General features: G+C 34.7%; 1 protein-coding gene across 2 annotated transcripts in view; it reads right to left on the bottom strand.

The window, feature by feature from the left end:
* LOC115415447 (protein broad-minded-like) overlaps positions 1-17470 on the bottom strand; it is a 183615-nt gene that overhangs the window by 7073 nt on the left and 159072 nt on the right. For both annotated transcript variants that reach the window (XM_030129015.1, XM_030129016.1), the window contains exons 31-32: positions 11932-12086; positions 8079-8219 (exon numbers count right to left, since the gene is read on the bottom strand). In XM_030129015.1, the coding sequence (XP_029984875.1) occupies positions 8079-8219; positions 11932-12086 (296 nt within the window). The remainder of the gene's footprint in view (positions 1-8078; positions 8220-11931; positions 12087-17470) is intronic.

Below are 17470 nucleotides of genomic sequence, written 5' to 3' on the forward strand. Positions count from 1 at the left end.
GAATATTATTCAAATGACACTTATTTCTCTGACGTCAGGTTGTTCATGGGTTGATGGGTGGAGTCAAGGGAAGGTTAACATCTGGTCCAAAAAAACTAAAGTACAATCATCTACACCAAACCTGTATTTCCAGGAAAAAAAATGTGAGTAGTTTTCTGAGTGTGAATGTTTGTAAAATGAGTTTAGTGCTGTCATTCTGGGTTCATTTTATAAACTCTTAGAAATAAACTACATTTATTCCAAATATATTGATATTTGACTATTATATTATTTAGGTCATATTCTAAACACTGTTTAAAATTAATAAATGCATATATCTATACAAAATACACTTGAATATAATGTTAATATTATTTGTATGTTGTAAATATTGTAAATAAATGTATATGATATTGATAATTGAAATAAAAATGTTTAATTTGATATTTGCTTTTGTTGTCCATCTGTGACGCTGACATTTGTCTAAACTCTATTTAGTTTTGATCAGTTTTTTTTTTGTTTTTTTTCCCTCTCTAACCAGTTACCGGGTTGTAAAACAGAGGGTTTAAGGTTTACACTGAATACATTTGAGGATGAAAATGTCAGAGGAACTTCACTGTGGAATTCTGGGAAAAAATACATGTACATTTTTGTTTTGTTTAATTGATGTCATAAGATAAAACTTGATTAATCCCACAATAGGATAAAGTGCAAAATATGCAGAATAAAGGTTAAAAAATCCAACAATACACAAAGTAATAAATAAAAGTCTATCTTTATATAAAAGTCTATAATCTGGATGAGTTGATGCGTCTACAGTGAACTTTAATGCAGGTCTTTTCCTTCTGTCAGTATGAGACCTGTTCCTCTTCTTAATATTTTATCTCTTCATTATAGTTTTAGTTGAAAGAATGAAGTCAAAACTGTAAATATTAAAGGGTTTTTGTGTCAAACTAACTCAGGTTTGTTCTAATTTTCTACTTTTACTTATAAAAACTATGAAAAATCCCAACAAAACAGTGTCTAAGTGGTAAAAACTGAGGCATTAAAAGACTTTAAGTCTGACAGATTGGTCCTTGTGTCCACAGATGAACTGACTTTAGACTTCAGCTTACATGTGGGGTTTTTCCGCTCATGCGTGTACATGAAGGTTTCAGTTCATTAGTGCTGATGAGTCCGTGGTTTGTTTCTGAAGCCTGTTCACTGGGTCCGCCTCTGATTGGACCTCCTCGTCCTTTTGTAAATGAATGTTTGTGAAATCAGATCCTCAGTGTTCACAGGTTCAGATATTGCGGTGGGATCAGGGGACGCAGACAGCAGCAGGTGCATGTTAATGTTTCTATGAGAGCTGGGATGTTCACCCACAGAAGGACTGAAGGAGTCACAGCAGCCAGGGCCTAAGGTTTTAGGTTTCAGTTTGTTCCAGCAGGATTTAACGAAAACCAAAAACGTACATTTACTTCAGATGCAGAGGGTTGGATCATGGTTCTAATAGTTTGGATTTTTCATTCTAGTTTAGTTACCTCCGCCAAGGAGGTTATGTTTTTGCCAGGGTTTGTTTGTCTGTTTGTTTGTTTGTTTGTTTGTCTGTTTGTTTGTCTGTTTGTTTGTTTGTCTGTCCGTTAGTGTGCAACATAACTCAAAAAGTTCTGGACAGATTTGGATGAAATTTTCAGGGTTTGTTGGAAATGGGATAAGGAAGAAATGATTAAATTTTGGTGGGGATTGGGGGTGGGGGGGCCCATGGGGGGGGCCACTGATCAGCCTTGGCGGAGGTCTGCGCTCTCTGAGTGCTTCTAGTTTTATTTAGTTTAGACTTTTTTTCTTTTTTCTCTAATTCAGTTTTAATTCGTTTTTAGAGCAGGTTTGCTAATTTTTATTAGTTTTTGTTATTTTCTAAATGCTTAGTTTTAGTTCAGTGGTCTCTTTTCTCTTCTTCTCTGTCGTCGTATTCAAATAAATCCCAGACAGGACTCTGCTGCTTTCTCCCAACTTTAGTCTCCATGTTTCCAGGTAGAGTGGGGACCAGAAGACGACAACTTTTTTTTTTTTTTTTTTTTAATTAGTGATAGTTAACTAGACAATGTGCACAGAAAAACAACAAGCCCGGAGCCCGAGTAAACTGACCGACCGTCAAGTGTCGTATGGTGCCACCAGCTAAAATTGCTTGAGGGAAATAAATCGATTTCGTATCAATCCGACATTGACAAAAACAAAGGGAATTTTATCCATAATTTTTATCCGTTTTAGTTAGTTTTGTAAACACACAATACAGTTTCAGTTAGTTATCGTTTTGTTTTGTTTTTTTAATTTTAATTATAGTTTTTATTTATTTCAGTTAACAAAAACGTTTTTTCAATTCTAGTTTTCGTCATTTCGTTCGTTTTCATTAACGATAACCTTGGTTTGGATCATGTCTGTCTTCCGGAGAGACAGAGAAGTCGCTTTTCCATTGGACAAATGCACAAAATTTTACCGATATTTACTAAACGTCAAAAACCGAAGTGCATGAAGTTGTTTTTGTTTTTTTCCATTAAATCACAAATGCAACGATTTATTTATTATCTTGAGATGACAAGAGAAGTCATTCCAGAAACATGGTGTTGAATGTACAGTAAATATCTGCTGTTTTGAATCTAGAATGCTCGTTAACCTTCTATCTCATACGAAATTTAAAAATGATTGGGTTTCCTGGTGTGTCCACATGTACCACGACATGTTTCTGTTAAATTCTTCTTCTCTTGTTGTAACATCCATCAGCATCCGTTTTTTTTTTTTTTTTTTTTGTGACTAGTTGTGCAAAAAGGTCTTTCCATTGCAGTTTTGCGTAATATACCATTTGCGCTACATTGCCAGCACAAAAACTTTCATCGAAAAACTTGAGTTTTCGCGAAATTGTCATTTTTCCATTTGGTAAATTTTTATGCGTAAGTTATATTCGCGCAATTGGAGGGTCAATGGAAAATCAACTACTGTTTATATCCTCTAATCCACTTTATTTCCTAATTCCAGCTTTAGTTACGACCATTCGGTGAATCCAACGTGTCCACATACTTTTGTCCACATACTGTATGTTTAGTAGAAACACTAGAATACTCAGTTTTCATTAGTGGCTTTTCCATTGGACATCTGCGCAAAACTTTATCAATATTTACTAAATGTCCTAAAAAACAGAAGTGCGTAATGTCGGTTTTTCCATTAAATCACAAATGTGATGATTTGTTTATTTATTATCACATGATGACACAAGAAGTCAATCCATAAACATGAACGTAAATATGATGTTGATCTGTTTTTTTGTTGTTTTTTTTTAATTCAAATGACTAGCTGCAGAAAAAGGTCTTTCCTTTGCAGTTTTGTGTGATATACCAATTACGGTACGCCTGAAAAACCACCTCTCACCATCACAAAAACTTTTAATCGAAAAATTCGGGGTTTAGCAAAATTGTCGTTTTTCCATTAGGTACATTTTTAGTTGAGTTATATTCATGCAGTTTGAGGGTCAGTGGAAAAGCGACTAGTGTTTACAGCTTTATTTATTTATTATTATTATTATTATTATTATTATTATTATTATTATTATTATTATTATTATTATTATTGTTATTTCCTAATTCCAGCTTTAGTTACGACCATTCGGTGAATCCAACGTGTCCACATACTTTTGTCCACATCCTGTATGTTTGGTAGAAACAGTAGAACCTCAGTTTTTCCTTTGTCGAACAGATCCTCCGTCTTCTGTACAAATGTCAGTGGTGTTAAAGCTTCGTCTGTTGCAGTTTCGTCAGGGTTTCCCGGCTCAAACTACAGACGTCCGAGTTTCTGACAGAAAACCGGCCCATTATCCACTTAAAGACGAGCTGAATGTTACCGTGGAAACCAGTTCAGATGTTCGACGCGAAGGGGGCGAGCCTTATGAGAACCCCCGCTGTCGGAACGTTCACGGCGGCGTCTCCGAAAAGCGGATCAAACGGCCGAAGGTTTGGAGGTGAGACTCCTGTTCTGCCTCTGCCTTTGAACCAGAGCAGCGTCAGAACGTTAGCATTAGAACGCAGAACACAGGGAACACACTTCTGAGTCCGATCAGCGACAAAGAACTATTTTTAGAGACGAGTCAAGTTGAAACGAAAGAGAAAAAAAAACAAAAACAAAACAAAGTCACTCTGAAGGGAACAGACGCAGCTCTTCATCCTCTTTAAAGTTTCTCATCGACGTCATTAATGAGATTTTTTTATCCAACGGCTGCGAAAACAAACGTCTGTTATTCAAACACACACTCAGGCATTAACCGTCCCCTTTTAGACTTTAATTAAACACACACACACAAAAGCGCTGCATTAAATTCGACAAACTATCGTCTTGAATTTCTGCGACTGCTTTGATTTCAGATTCTAAACGAGGCCCAAATGAAGCTGTTTGGTCTTCAAGGTGTTGTTAGTTCAACTTCCATCATATTATATATATTATATTATATTATATTACCGTATATTTATATTATATTATATTTATATTATATTATACATGTCTGACTGTGTGAAATATGGGGCAATGTGTATAAAACTAATATAGACCTGATAATTAAACTCCAAAAAAAAGCTATTAGTCATGAATACAGCTGGTTATCTTCAATAAGTCATCCACTTTTTGTAGAATCTGGTTTATTACATGTTTTTGATATTGTATATTTAACCAGTGTTCAGAGAACGTAAACCTCCTCCTTCACCCTGAACAGTGTGCATGTGTGGATCCACTCTTTCGGTTTAAATTCCACAGTTTCCAGGTTGTTCCATTCAGCAGAAACAGTCGCAGCTTGGTCCCAGTCATGTGTCTGTCCAATTAGATTTAATTCATATCAATATTAGTTGAGTTCTAATTTTAAATGTGTGTAAATGGGATTTTCAGTGTTCAGTGTAAATGTCCACAGAGTCCACATTCCACAGTGGATGTGGACAATTTAGTTCCAGATACAAGAGATTGTTCTAAGCTACAGGTGGATCCAACTGGAGGAGAATCGGAGTCGTTTTGAATTTTTCATGAATTTTGGAAAATGTCTCGATGATGACAGATGGAAAACTGTAGATGTTGTGACCTTGAACTTTGTCCTACTGGGACCAAAATGTACTGGGTTGGTCCCAGGGCCTAGGCCTATCTGTGGGGACGATCTGGGAAAGATGGGTGGAAGAGTTTTACACTAAAGTTGCTAACAATCAAACTAACAAACAAACAAATACACAAACAAACAAACAAGCAAGCACACACACAAAGCAAAGTGATCCCAATCCTTCCTGGTGGAGGTAAATATGTCTGTGTTTCTGTTACTGGTGTCAAATTCTGGAACCAGTTGAAGGATGAAGTGAAATTGTGGAGCTCGCTGTTGAGTTTTAAAAATGACTATACATGTCTGACTGTGAAATATGGGGCAATGTGAATAAAACTAATACAGACCTGATAATTAAACTCCAAAAACAGCTTAGTCAGGAATAAAGCTGGTTATCTTCAATCAAGTCATCCACTTTTTTGTAGAATCTGGTTTATTAAAATTTTTTGATATTGTATATTTAAAAACAATGGAAATTATGTTTTGAGCTAAAAGTAAAAATCTTCCTGTTTGTGTTCAGAAAACATTTTAAGTTAAGAGAAAGGAATTATAATTTAAGAGGAATGTTTGTGTTTGAAACATGTAAAGGAAGAATAAACGTTAACAAGAAAAGCACTCAGAGAGCGCAGACCTCCACCAAGACAGATCCCCCCATCACCAATAAAATGTAATCATTTCTTCCTTGTGTCAGTATCAACAATTCCTGAAAATTTCATGAAAATCTGTCCATAACTTTTTGAGTTATCCTGCTAACAAACAAACAAACAAACAAACAAACACACACACACACAAACAAACACACACACACACACACAAACAAACACACACACACACACACAAACACACACAGCTAAGCGGTCACAGTCCGTCCTGCGGGGGTAAGTATGTCTGTGTTTCTGTTGTCGGTGTCAAATTCTGGAACCAGTTGAAGGATGAAGTCGAACTGTGTTGCTCGCTGTCCAGTTTTAAAAAAGCTCTAAGTTATCCGATTCTCCAGGGCTGTGAACGTACGATGACGTGTAAGTGACTGAAGAAACTGAACGTAGACGAATTTGTGTGAATGTTTTATCTGCGGAAACTTCAGGTGTGGAGTAGAAGCAGCAGAAATACGACTGTAGAGTCAGCTTCTGCCTTTTTTAATTACCAATAGTGTTATTTTTATCTTTGTTTTTTGTATGTATGTGTTTTTGTGCATAACTGAAAGAAAATATTCACTCCTTCGTATTAAATTAAAGGTTGTAATCTAAACTAATGCGGTGCGTCCTCTGAGTGAACTCTGGCTCAGACCATAAAAGGACCGTTACTGAGGGAAACACACCGAACGGCCCTAACTACAGCTGAAGTGGGAAATAAAGTGGATTAGAGGCCGTAAACGACGACTCAGTTCATAAACGACAACTTAAACACTGCAGGTTGACGACGGGTGGAGTCCACGTTTTACACTTAAAGTAAACAAAACCTTTTAATCCCCCTCAGACGAATACAGTGTAAGATTCTGTTCAAGTTCCTGTTCTATAATCAGGCGCTAGTGCAGGACTGTCCAACTCACTTTAGTTCAGTTCCACATTCTGCTAAATATGATCTGAAACGGACCGAACCAGTAAAATAATATACAAATGATGCCAACTCCAAAGTTTTCTCTGTTTTAGAGCGAAAAAAGTAAATTTACACGATGAACAGGTTTGCATCTGCGAACTACCCTTTCAAAAGATGTGAATAACATGAACAAACTGAAAAAAATAACATGAACAAACTGAAAAAATAACATGAACTGAAAAAATAACATGAACAAACTGAAAAAATAACATGAACTGAAAAAATAACATGAACAAACAGAAAAAATAACATGAACAAACAGAAAAAATAACATGAACAAACTGAAAAAAATAACATGAACAAACTGAAAAAAATAACATGAACAAACTGAAAAAATAACATGAACAAACTGAAAAAATAACGACCAAACAGAAAAAATAACATGAACAAACTGAAAAAATAACATGAACAAACTGAAAAAATAACATGAACAAACTGAAAAAAATAACATGAACAAACTGAAAAAATAACGACCAAACAGAAAAAATAACATGAACAAACAGAAAAAATAAAATGAACAAAGAAAAAATAACATGAACAAACAGAAAAAATAATGAACAAACTGAAACTTTTGCTTATTGACCATTTGCTTATTTTCATTGTTTTTTTTGGTTTTTTTAATCACTTCAGCAGTTTCCGTAAAACCCTGTCAGGTGACTGTTGTGATCCTGAGCTCTATAAATAAAATTCCGTTCTTATCTTCTAACACCGTACTCCACCTACAGACAGTACGAGTCTTAGTGTTCACACCAGTCGGTCCTTTGGATCCAACAGCTGATCTGTGATGGAACGGAACATTTTCTGCATCAGAACTTATTCAGACTTTTTCCGCTGTTGTGATTCTTCAAAACACATGAACTCCTTTAAAGGGAACGCTGCTGCTGCTGCTGACATTTATAGAAGTTTCCTTTTCAGTGTCAAATATGAGCGTACGTTTGTTTTTCTTGATTCAATTACCATTTTTCTTCGTTAATAACTTATTAGTTTCATTCCGAATTTCGTTTCATAGTTTTGTTGATTCTTATTTATTTCTACGTGCGTTGCTTACGATGTATTTATTTATTCATTTATTTTATTTATTTGTTCATTGTTTTGTTATACGTGTTTATGACTTATTTCCTTCATTTAGTTAATTTTGTTTATTTATGATTGTGTATCATTATTAGACACTGCAAATACTTTTTTTATTTCAAGTCTTTGGGGAGGCCCTCGATGAACCACTTTGGTTTTTGGCTTCCTCGGCATGTCTTTGTTATTATTATTGTGTTTTATTGTCATGTGCACATGCGAGTAAACAATTCAACAATTCAGTTCAACAATACGTGGACCTCCACCTCCTCCTCCACCTCCACCTCCTCCTCCTGCTCCTCCTCCTCCATGTTTGAGTGTTTTTATGGGTCGGTACCTGTGACGGGGTGAATCCAGACATCCTGAAGGCAGAGTGGACCAGAGGAACCTCAGCTTTGAGCAGCATCTCCACATAATGAGCAGTACACCAGTAGACTGGACCGATCCCAGACTGAGATACAGCAGCAGGAACGTGGACCTGAAAGAACCAGGGAACCAGGAACATCAGACCTGGAAGAACCAGGAACATCAGACCTGGAAGAACCAGGAACATCAGACCTGGAAGAACCAGGAACATCAGACAGACACCATGAACTTCAGATAAACCAGGAACAAAAAGTGTCCGCATCAGCATCCTTTAATGTCTAAACCAGGAGATGAAGATACATGATGTGGACGAAAGTATGTGGACACGTTGGATTCAGGTGTTTCTTTTCTAACAAAACCACAATGACTAATGTCAGAATAGAGTTTTATGTTGGGATAAATATTATTGCCGTGTAAATTGTTTAAATCTTTGTTTCTAAAATGACTCACAGATGGTTTGGACTGAATTTTTCTCAACATTGATTATGATTTTAAATGTTCTTCCTCTAAATTTCTAAACCATTTTTCCTGCTCTGACTGTAAATAATAGTTTTCTAACATAACTAACCATCTACTGTCTTTTTTGTGTGTTTTGCTCATTATGATGCTCTTTTCTTCCTAATTTTTTTTTTTTTTTTTTTTTTTTTTTTTTTTTTTATGCTTATTTTGTTCATTTTTGGTGCTTTTTTGTTCTTTTTGATATCTGTGTTGTTCATTTTTATTAATTTTGTTGCTTATTCTGTTCATATTAGTGAGTTTGTTTTTTTTTGCTAACCATCTACTTTCGTCACATCTGACTGAGGAAGAAAAATCTCCCATTAAACTTTAAGGAAATATTGATGTTTTTATCTCAAATCCTCATGAACAGGACATCTGACAGCTGTAGACATGATGTGTCCCAATATTTATGTCCATATAGTTTAGAAACAGCCATATTTCCTTAATGCTTAATGGTAGATTTTTCTTCCTCAGATGTGAAGAAAGTAGATGGTTTAGATGTGGAAGAAAATTATTATTTACAGTCAGAGCAGGAAAAATATTTAGGAAATTTAGAGGAAGAACATTTAAAATCAGAGTCAATGTTGAGAAAAATTCAGTCCAAACCATCTGTGAGTCATTTTGGAAACAAAGATCTAAAAAATTTAAACCCAACTAACCAATGCAGTAACATTTATTCCAATATAAAACTATATTCTGACATTAGTCATTATTGTTTTATTAGAAAAGAAACACCTGAATCCAATGTGTCCACATACTTTTGTCCACATCGTGTGTTACTGCAATTAAACAACTCATAAAATCACACATTCAAACTAGCATTTAAAGGGTTGAAAATGATTGAACATTTGATCATTTTGAGCTGAGCTGAAGTGGTTTAAGACATTTATGCAGAAAAAAGCTGAAAAAAAAAATTGATATATGATGATTTTATAGCAGTTGTTTTTCTTTTTACATCTACATTTTGGTGTATAATAGACCTGTAAGAGTGAGATTTGATCAAAAAAATATCAATAACTGATTTAAGAAACAAAGATAGCAATTTAAACCCAACTGACCAATGCAATAATATTTATCCCAACATAAAACTATGTTATAACATTAATCATGATTGTTTTGTTAGGAAAGAAACACTTGAATCCAAGGCGTCCACATACTTTTGTCCACATGGTGTGCTTAAACAGCGTTGAATATCGGTCTAACATCACCTCGTCCTTCCTTCCTCTTTTCGCTGCTGCCTCTTAATCATTCGTGCCCTTTTCCGTTTGTGCGATATCAACAGAATCGACCGTGTTGTTCAAACATAAACCAGCGTGTGCATCAAACACACTGTGGTCATGTGACACACACTCCGACGCAGACGTAAGTGGCTTTGATGAAAGAGTCGGACATGACGGAGGTTACTATGACGACAGCCAAACTCAGCCCTGTAATTTAGATCGATTCCCAGTCCACTTCATATTCCACTACTTCCTTTTCCTCTTGTTTATCTGTTTTCTCTGCTCTTTATCTGTGTCCGTCTGCTTCACCTGGTTTTTCACACACACACACACACACACACACACATATCTGAGGGAATAAATGAGGCTCCCTTCGTCTGCAGATGAACTGGTTTATGAGTCAAACAGATGAAATTAAAACAGTTTTAATGAATGAATAAATACCAGAGTCAGAGCAGGAGCTTCAAAGACTCATGAACAACAAAAGCCTCCAGACTGTCCAGAGTGAGTGTGCAGTCCAGGTTTAACGGCAGCACACAGGAACACACACCGATGATCAAATATGGACACAGTTCAGCTGAAACTCACTTTTATCACAGTTTAGTCTGAGCCGTGGGTTCAAGAGTCTGAACACTCCACGATCAGAGTCCATTTAGTCAAACAAACACAGGCCAAATATGGGATTTTTCTGCATTGATTCGGTCCATTGGATTTTTTTTTTTTTTTTTAGTTATGGTTGTAAAGCAGAAAAACCTTGGAGTTAATGCATTTATCATTATTATAATAATAATTATTATTATTATTAAGATTATTGTTGTGATTATTAATATATACTTATTACTATATTGTTATGACTACTGTCATCACTTTATTTTATATGTATATATATATATATATATATATATATATATATATATATATATATATAATTCCACTATTATTCCACTGTGCAATTACCTTTTTTCCACACTACTGTTTATAGTTCTTGTATTACTATTTTCTTTTAATATTTTCTATGTGTTGACATTGTTTGTGCTGCTGTTCCAACTGCAATTTCCTGATGGTTCTGCCCAAGGAATTCCAAGTAATCTAATCCAGTCTATTCATTCATTTTCTGAACCCACTTTATCCTCACTAGGGTCTCGGGGGTCTCTTGGAGCCTATCCCAGCTACTTACAGGTGAAGGTGGGGTACACCCTGGACATGTCTCCAGTTCATCACAGGCTGAACATATAGAGACAAACAGTCACTGTCACATTCACACCTATGGGTGATTTAGATTAACCAGTTAACCTATCAGTGCATGTGTTTGGATGGTGGGAGGAGCCAGAGTACCAGAGAGAACCCACGCAGACACGAGGAGAACATACAAACTCCACACAGAAAGGTCCCACCCCCTGTCGACTGGTGTTGGAATCGAACCCAGGACCTTCTGTCTGTGAGGCACGAGTGCTAACCACTGCACCACTGTGTCGCCCTAATCCAATCCAATCCAATCTAATCTAATCTAATCTAATCTAATCCTTTAAACCTGTTTTAATACACTCGTACTACTATAAATAATGACACACAGTAATATTATATTCTACTTTCATTAACCTATTGAATGCTAATATATACAGATTTACACACACACACACACACACACAATTACTACTTTTTATTATTTATTTTGTTTCTACTAATACTTTCTAATATGCAGTTGCCTTTTTTCACTACTATTTTTATAACTATTGTTATTGTTTTTTGTCTTGTAATATTTTTTATATGTGTACATTAGTTGTGCTGCTTCTGGATCCTTCATTTTCTGTGGGATCAATAAAGTTTAATGTAATCTAATCATGTGAATACACTCCTATAACTGAACTACATCAGGAACAAGTCCACATCAGTTATTCCCTCCATTCAACTGCAGCAACTGTACGCTACTTTTACTTGTTTGTGTAGTAGTATTTGTGTATTAGTGTATTTGTGTATTAGTGTATTTGTGTATTAGTGTATTTGTATTATTGTATTACTGTTTGTCTACTTGTGTATTAGTATTAGTGTATTACTGTTTGTGTATTAGAGTATTAGTATTTGTGTACTACTGTGTGTAGTACTCACAGAGGCGTGTATCCTGGCCGGCCAGATGAAGGCGGAGACGAGCAGAGACGACAGACTGAGTAACAGACGCAGACATCTGTCTGTGGCCCCGCCCATGAGGAGGAACACTGTGGAAACCAGCCAATCGTGGCCTGGGTAACCGTCCTGCACAGTGACTGAGGGGCGGAGTTAAGGCTGTACTTAAGGATGAACATGTGTAAATGATAAACTGAGGCAGAATACTGGCAAAATTACACTTATTACCTCCGCCAAGGAGGTTCTGTTTTTGCCAGGGTCTGTTTGTCTGTCCGTTAGTGTGCAACATAACTCAAAAGGTTATGGACAGATTTGGATGAAATTTTCAGGGTTTGTTGGAAATGGGATAAGGAAGAAATGATTAAATTTTGGTGGTGATCGGGGGTGGGGGGGCCCACGGGGGGGCCCATTTCCAACAAACCCTGAAAATTTCATCAAAATCTGTCCATAACTTTTTGAGTTATGTTGCACACTAACGGACAGACAAACAGACAGACAGACAGACAAACAAACAAACAAACAAACCCTGGCAAAAACATAACCTCCTTGGCGTGGGGGGGGCCCACGGGGGGGGGCACTGATCAGCCTTGGCGGAGGTCTGCGCTCTCCGAGTGCTTCTAGTTTTATATTTTATTCACTTTTTTTTTTTAAGGAGTTTGTAGATATAAACATTTTTCATCATGTAATTTTACTTTTTTCACTCTAAAGCATAGATAAATACTGGTAAATGTCATTAATTATGTTATTATTTTACTGGTGCGACTCAGTTCAGATCATTATTTCTGTTATTATGTTATTATTTTACTGGTGCGACTCAGTTCAGATCATTATTTCTGTTATTATGTTATTATTTTACTGGTGCTGCCCAGTTTAGATCATTATTTCTGTTCTTATGTTATTATTTTACTGGTGCTGCCCAGTTTAGATCATTATTTCTGTTCTTATGTTATTATTTTACTAGTGCGACTCAGTTCAGATCATTATTTCTGTTATTATGTTATTATTTTACTGGTGCGACTCAGTTCAGATCATTATTTCTGTTATTATGTTATTATTTTACTGGTGCTGCCCAGTTTAGATCATTATTTCTGTTCTTATGTTATTATTTTACTAGTGCGACTCAGTTCAGATCATTATTTCTGTTATTATGTTATTATTTTACTGGTGCGACTCAGTTCAGATCATTATTTCTGTTATTATGTTATTATTTTACTGGTGCTGCCCAGTTTAGATCATTATTTCTGTTCTTATGTTATTATTTTACTGGTGCTGCCCAGTTTAGATCATTATTTCTGTTATTATGTTATTATTTTACTGGTGCTGCCCAGTTTAGATCATTATTTCTGTTATGTTATTATTTTACTGGTGCGACTCAGTTTAGATCATTATTTCTGTTATGTTATTATTTTACTGGTGCGACCCAGTTCAGATCATTATTTCTGTTCTTATGTTATTATTTTACTGGTGCGACCCAGTTCAGATCATTATTTCTGTTCTTATGTTATTATTTTACTGGTGCGACTCAGTTCAGATCATTATTTCTGTTATTATGTTATTATTTTACTGGTGCGACTCAGTTCAGATCATTATTTCTGTTATTATGTTATTATTTTACTGGTGCTGCCCAGTTTAGATCATTATTTCTGTTATTATGTTATTATTTTACTGGTGCGACCCAGTTTAGATCATTATTTCTGTTGTTATGTTATTATTTTACTGGTGCTGCCCAGTTTAGATCATTATTTCTGTTATTATGTTATTATTTTACTGGTGCGACCCAGTTCAGATCATTATTTCTGTTCTTATGTTATTATTTTACTGGTGCGACTCAGTTCAGATCATTATTTCTGTTATTATGTTATTATTTTACTGGTGCGACTCAGTTCAGATCATTATTTCTGTTATTATGTTATTATTTTACTGGTGCGACCCAGTTTAGATCATTATTTCTGTTATTATGTTATTATTTTACTGGTGCTGCCCAGTTTAGATCATTATTTCTGTTCTTATGTTATTATTTTACTGGTGCTGCCCAGTTTAGATCATTATTTCTGTTATTATGTTATTATTTTACTGGTGCGACTCAGTTTAGATCATTATTTCTGTTATGTTATTATTTTACTGGTGCGACCCAGTTCAGATCATTATTTCTGTTCTTATGTTATTATTTTACTGGTGCGACCCAGTTCAGATCATTATTTCTGTTCTTATGTTATTATTTTACTGGTGCGACCCAGTTTAGATCATTATTTCTGTTCCTATGTTATTATTTTACTGGTGCGACCCAGTTTAGATCATTATTTCTGTTATGTTATTATTTTACTGGTGCTGCCCAGTTTAGATCATTATTTCTGTTCTTATGTTATTATTTTACTGGTGCTGCCCAGTTTAGATCATTATTTCTGTTCTTATGTTATTATTTTACTGGTGCTGCCTAGTTTAGATCATTATTTCTGTTATGTTATTATTTTACTGGTGCGACTCAGTTTAGATCATTATTTCTGTTATGTTATTATTTTACTGGTGCTGCCCAGTTTAGATCATTATTTCTGTTCTTATGTTATTATTTTACTGGTGCTGCCCAGTTTAGATCATTATTTCTGTTCTTATGTTATTATTTTACTGGTGCTGCCTAGTTTAGATCATTATTTCTGTTATGTTATTATTTTACTGGTGCGACTCAGTTCAGATCATTATTTCTGTTATTATGTTATTATTTTACTGGTGCGACTCAGTTCAGATCATTATTTCTGTTATTATGTTATTATTTTACTGGTGCGACCCAGTTTAGATCATTATTTCTGTTCTTATGTTATTATTTTACTGGTGCTGCCCAGTTTAGATCATTATTTCTGTTATTATGTTATTATTTTACTGGTGCTGCCCAGTTTAGATCATTATTTCTGTTATGTTATTATTTTACTGGTGCGACCCAGTTTAGATCATTATTTCTGTTCCTATGTTATTATTTTACTGGTGCGACCCAGTTTAGATCATTATTTCTGTTCTTATGTTATTATTTTACTGGTGCTGCCCAGTTCAGATCATTATTTCTGTTCTTATGTTATTATTTTACTGGTGCGACCCAGTTTAGATCATTATTTCTGTTGTTATGTTATTATTTTACTGGTGCGACCCAGTTTAGATCATTATTTCTGTTGTTATGTTATTATTTTACTGGTGCTGCCCAGTTCAGATCATTATTTCTGTTATGTTATTATTTTACTGGTGCGACTCAGTTTAGATCATTATTTCTGTTCTTATGTTATTATTTTACTGGTGCGACTCAGTTTAGATCATTATTTCTGTTCTTATGTTATTATTTTACTGGTGCGACTCAGTTTAGATCATTATTTCTGTTCTTATGTTATTATTTTACTGGTGCGACTCAGTTTAGATCATTGTTTCTGTTGTTATGTTATTATTTTACTGGTGCGACCCAGTTTAGATCATTATTTCTGTTCCTATGTTATTATTTTACTGGTGCTGCCCAGTTCAGATCATTATTTCTGTTATGTTATTATTTTACTGGTGCGACCCAGTTTAGATCATTATTTCTGTTATGTTATTATTTTACTGGTGCTGCCCAGTTTAGATCATTATTTCTGTTCTTATGTTATTATTTTACTGGTGCTGCCCAGTTTAGATCATTATTTCTGTTGTTATGTTATTATTTTACTGGTGCGACCCAGTTTAGATCATTATTTCTGTTCTTATGTTATTATTTTACTGGTGCTGCCCAGTTTAGATCATTATTTCTGTTATTATGTTATTATTTTACTGGTGCGACCCAGTTTAGATCATTATTTCTGTTATTATGTTATTATTTTACTGGTGCTGCCCAGTTCAGATCATTATTTCTGTTATGTTATTATTTTACTGGTGCGACCCAGTTTAGATCATTATTTCTGTTCTTATGTTATTATTTTACTGGTGCTGCCCAGTTTAGATCATTATTTCTGTTCTTATGTTATTATTTTACTGGTGCTGCCCAGTTTAGATCATTATTTCTGTTATGTTATTATTTTACTGGTGCGACCCAGTTTAGATAATTATTTCTGTTGTTATGTTATTATTTTACTGGTGCGACCCAGTTCAGATCATTATTTCTGTTCTTATGTTATTATTTTACTGGTGCGACCCAGTTTAGATCATTATTTCTGTTCTTATGTTATTATTTTACTGGTGCGACTCAGTTTAGATCATTATTTCTGTTCTTATGTTATTATTTTACTGGTGCGACCCAGTTTAGATCATTATTTCTGTTCCTATGTTATTATTTTACTGGTGCTGCCCAGTTTAGATCATTATTTCTGTTATTATGTTATTATTTTACTGGTGCGACCCAGTTCAGATCATTATTTCTGTTCTTATGTTATTATTTTACTGGTGCGACCCAGTTTAGATCATTATTTCTGTTCTTATGTTATTATTTTACTGGTGCGACCCAGTTTAGATCATTATTTCTGTTATTATGTTATTATTTTACTGGTGCGACCCAGTTCAGATCATTATTTCTGTTCTTATGTTATTATTTTACTGGTGCGACCCAGTTTAGATCATTATTTCTGTTGTTATGTTATTATTTTACTGGTGCGACCCAGTTTAGATCATTATTTCTGTTGTTATGTTATTATTTTACTGGTGCTGCCCAGTTTAGATCATTATTTCTGTTATGTTATTATTTTACTGGTGCGACCCAGTTTAGATCATTATTTCTGTTCTTATGTTATTATTTTACTGGTGCGACCCAGTTTAGATCATTATTTCTGTTGTTATGTTATTATTTTACTGGTGCGACCCAGTTTAGATCATTATTTCTGTTATCATGTTATTATTTTACTGGTGCGACCCAGTTCAGATCATTATTTCTGTTCTTATGTTATTATTTTACTGGTGCGACCCAGTTTAGATCATTATTTCTGTTCTTATGTTATTATTTTACTGGTGCGACTCAGTTTAGATCATTATTTCTGTTGTTATGTTATTATTTTACTGGTGCGACCCAGTTCAGATCATTATTTCTGTTCTTATGTTATTATTTTACTGGTGCTGCCCAGTTTAGATCATTATTTCTGTTCTTATGTTATTATTTTACTGGTGCTGCCCAGTTTAGATCATTATTTCTGTTATGTTATTATTTTACTGGTGCGACCCAGTTTAGATCATTATTTCTGTTGTTATGTTATTATTTTACTGGTGCTGCCCAGTTCAGATCATTATTTCTGTTATTATGTTATTATTTTACTGGTGCGACCCAGTTCAGATCATTATTTATGTTTACGCATTTACGCATTTGGCAGACGCTTTTTTCCAAAGCGACTTACAGGGGAAAACCAATTAAATCACTCAATCAATCAAATTTTATTTATATAGCGCCAGATCACAAGAAAGTTATCTCTTGACATTTTATATATAGAGTTGGTCAAAAACCAGACTCTAAGCCAATTTACAGAAACCCAACAGAATCTCTGTTGGGTTGGTCTCTATTATTTTACTGGTGCTGCCCAGTTTAGATCATTAT

Source organism: Sphaeramia orbicularis, chromosome 24, assembly GCF_902148855.1.
Source record: "Sphaeramia orbicularis chromosome 24, fSphaOr1.1, whole genome shotgun sequence".
Classification (NCBI taxonomy): domain Eukaryota; kingdom Metazoa; phylum Chordata; class Actinopteri; order Kurtiformes; family Apogonidae; genus Sphaeramia; species Sphaeramia orbicularis.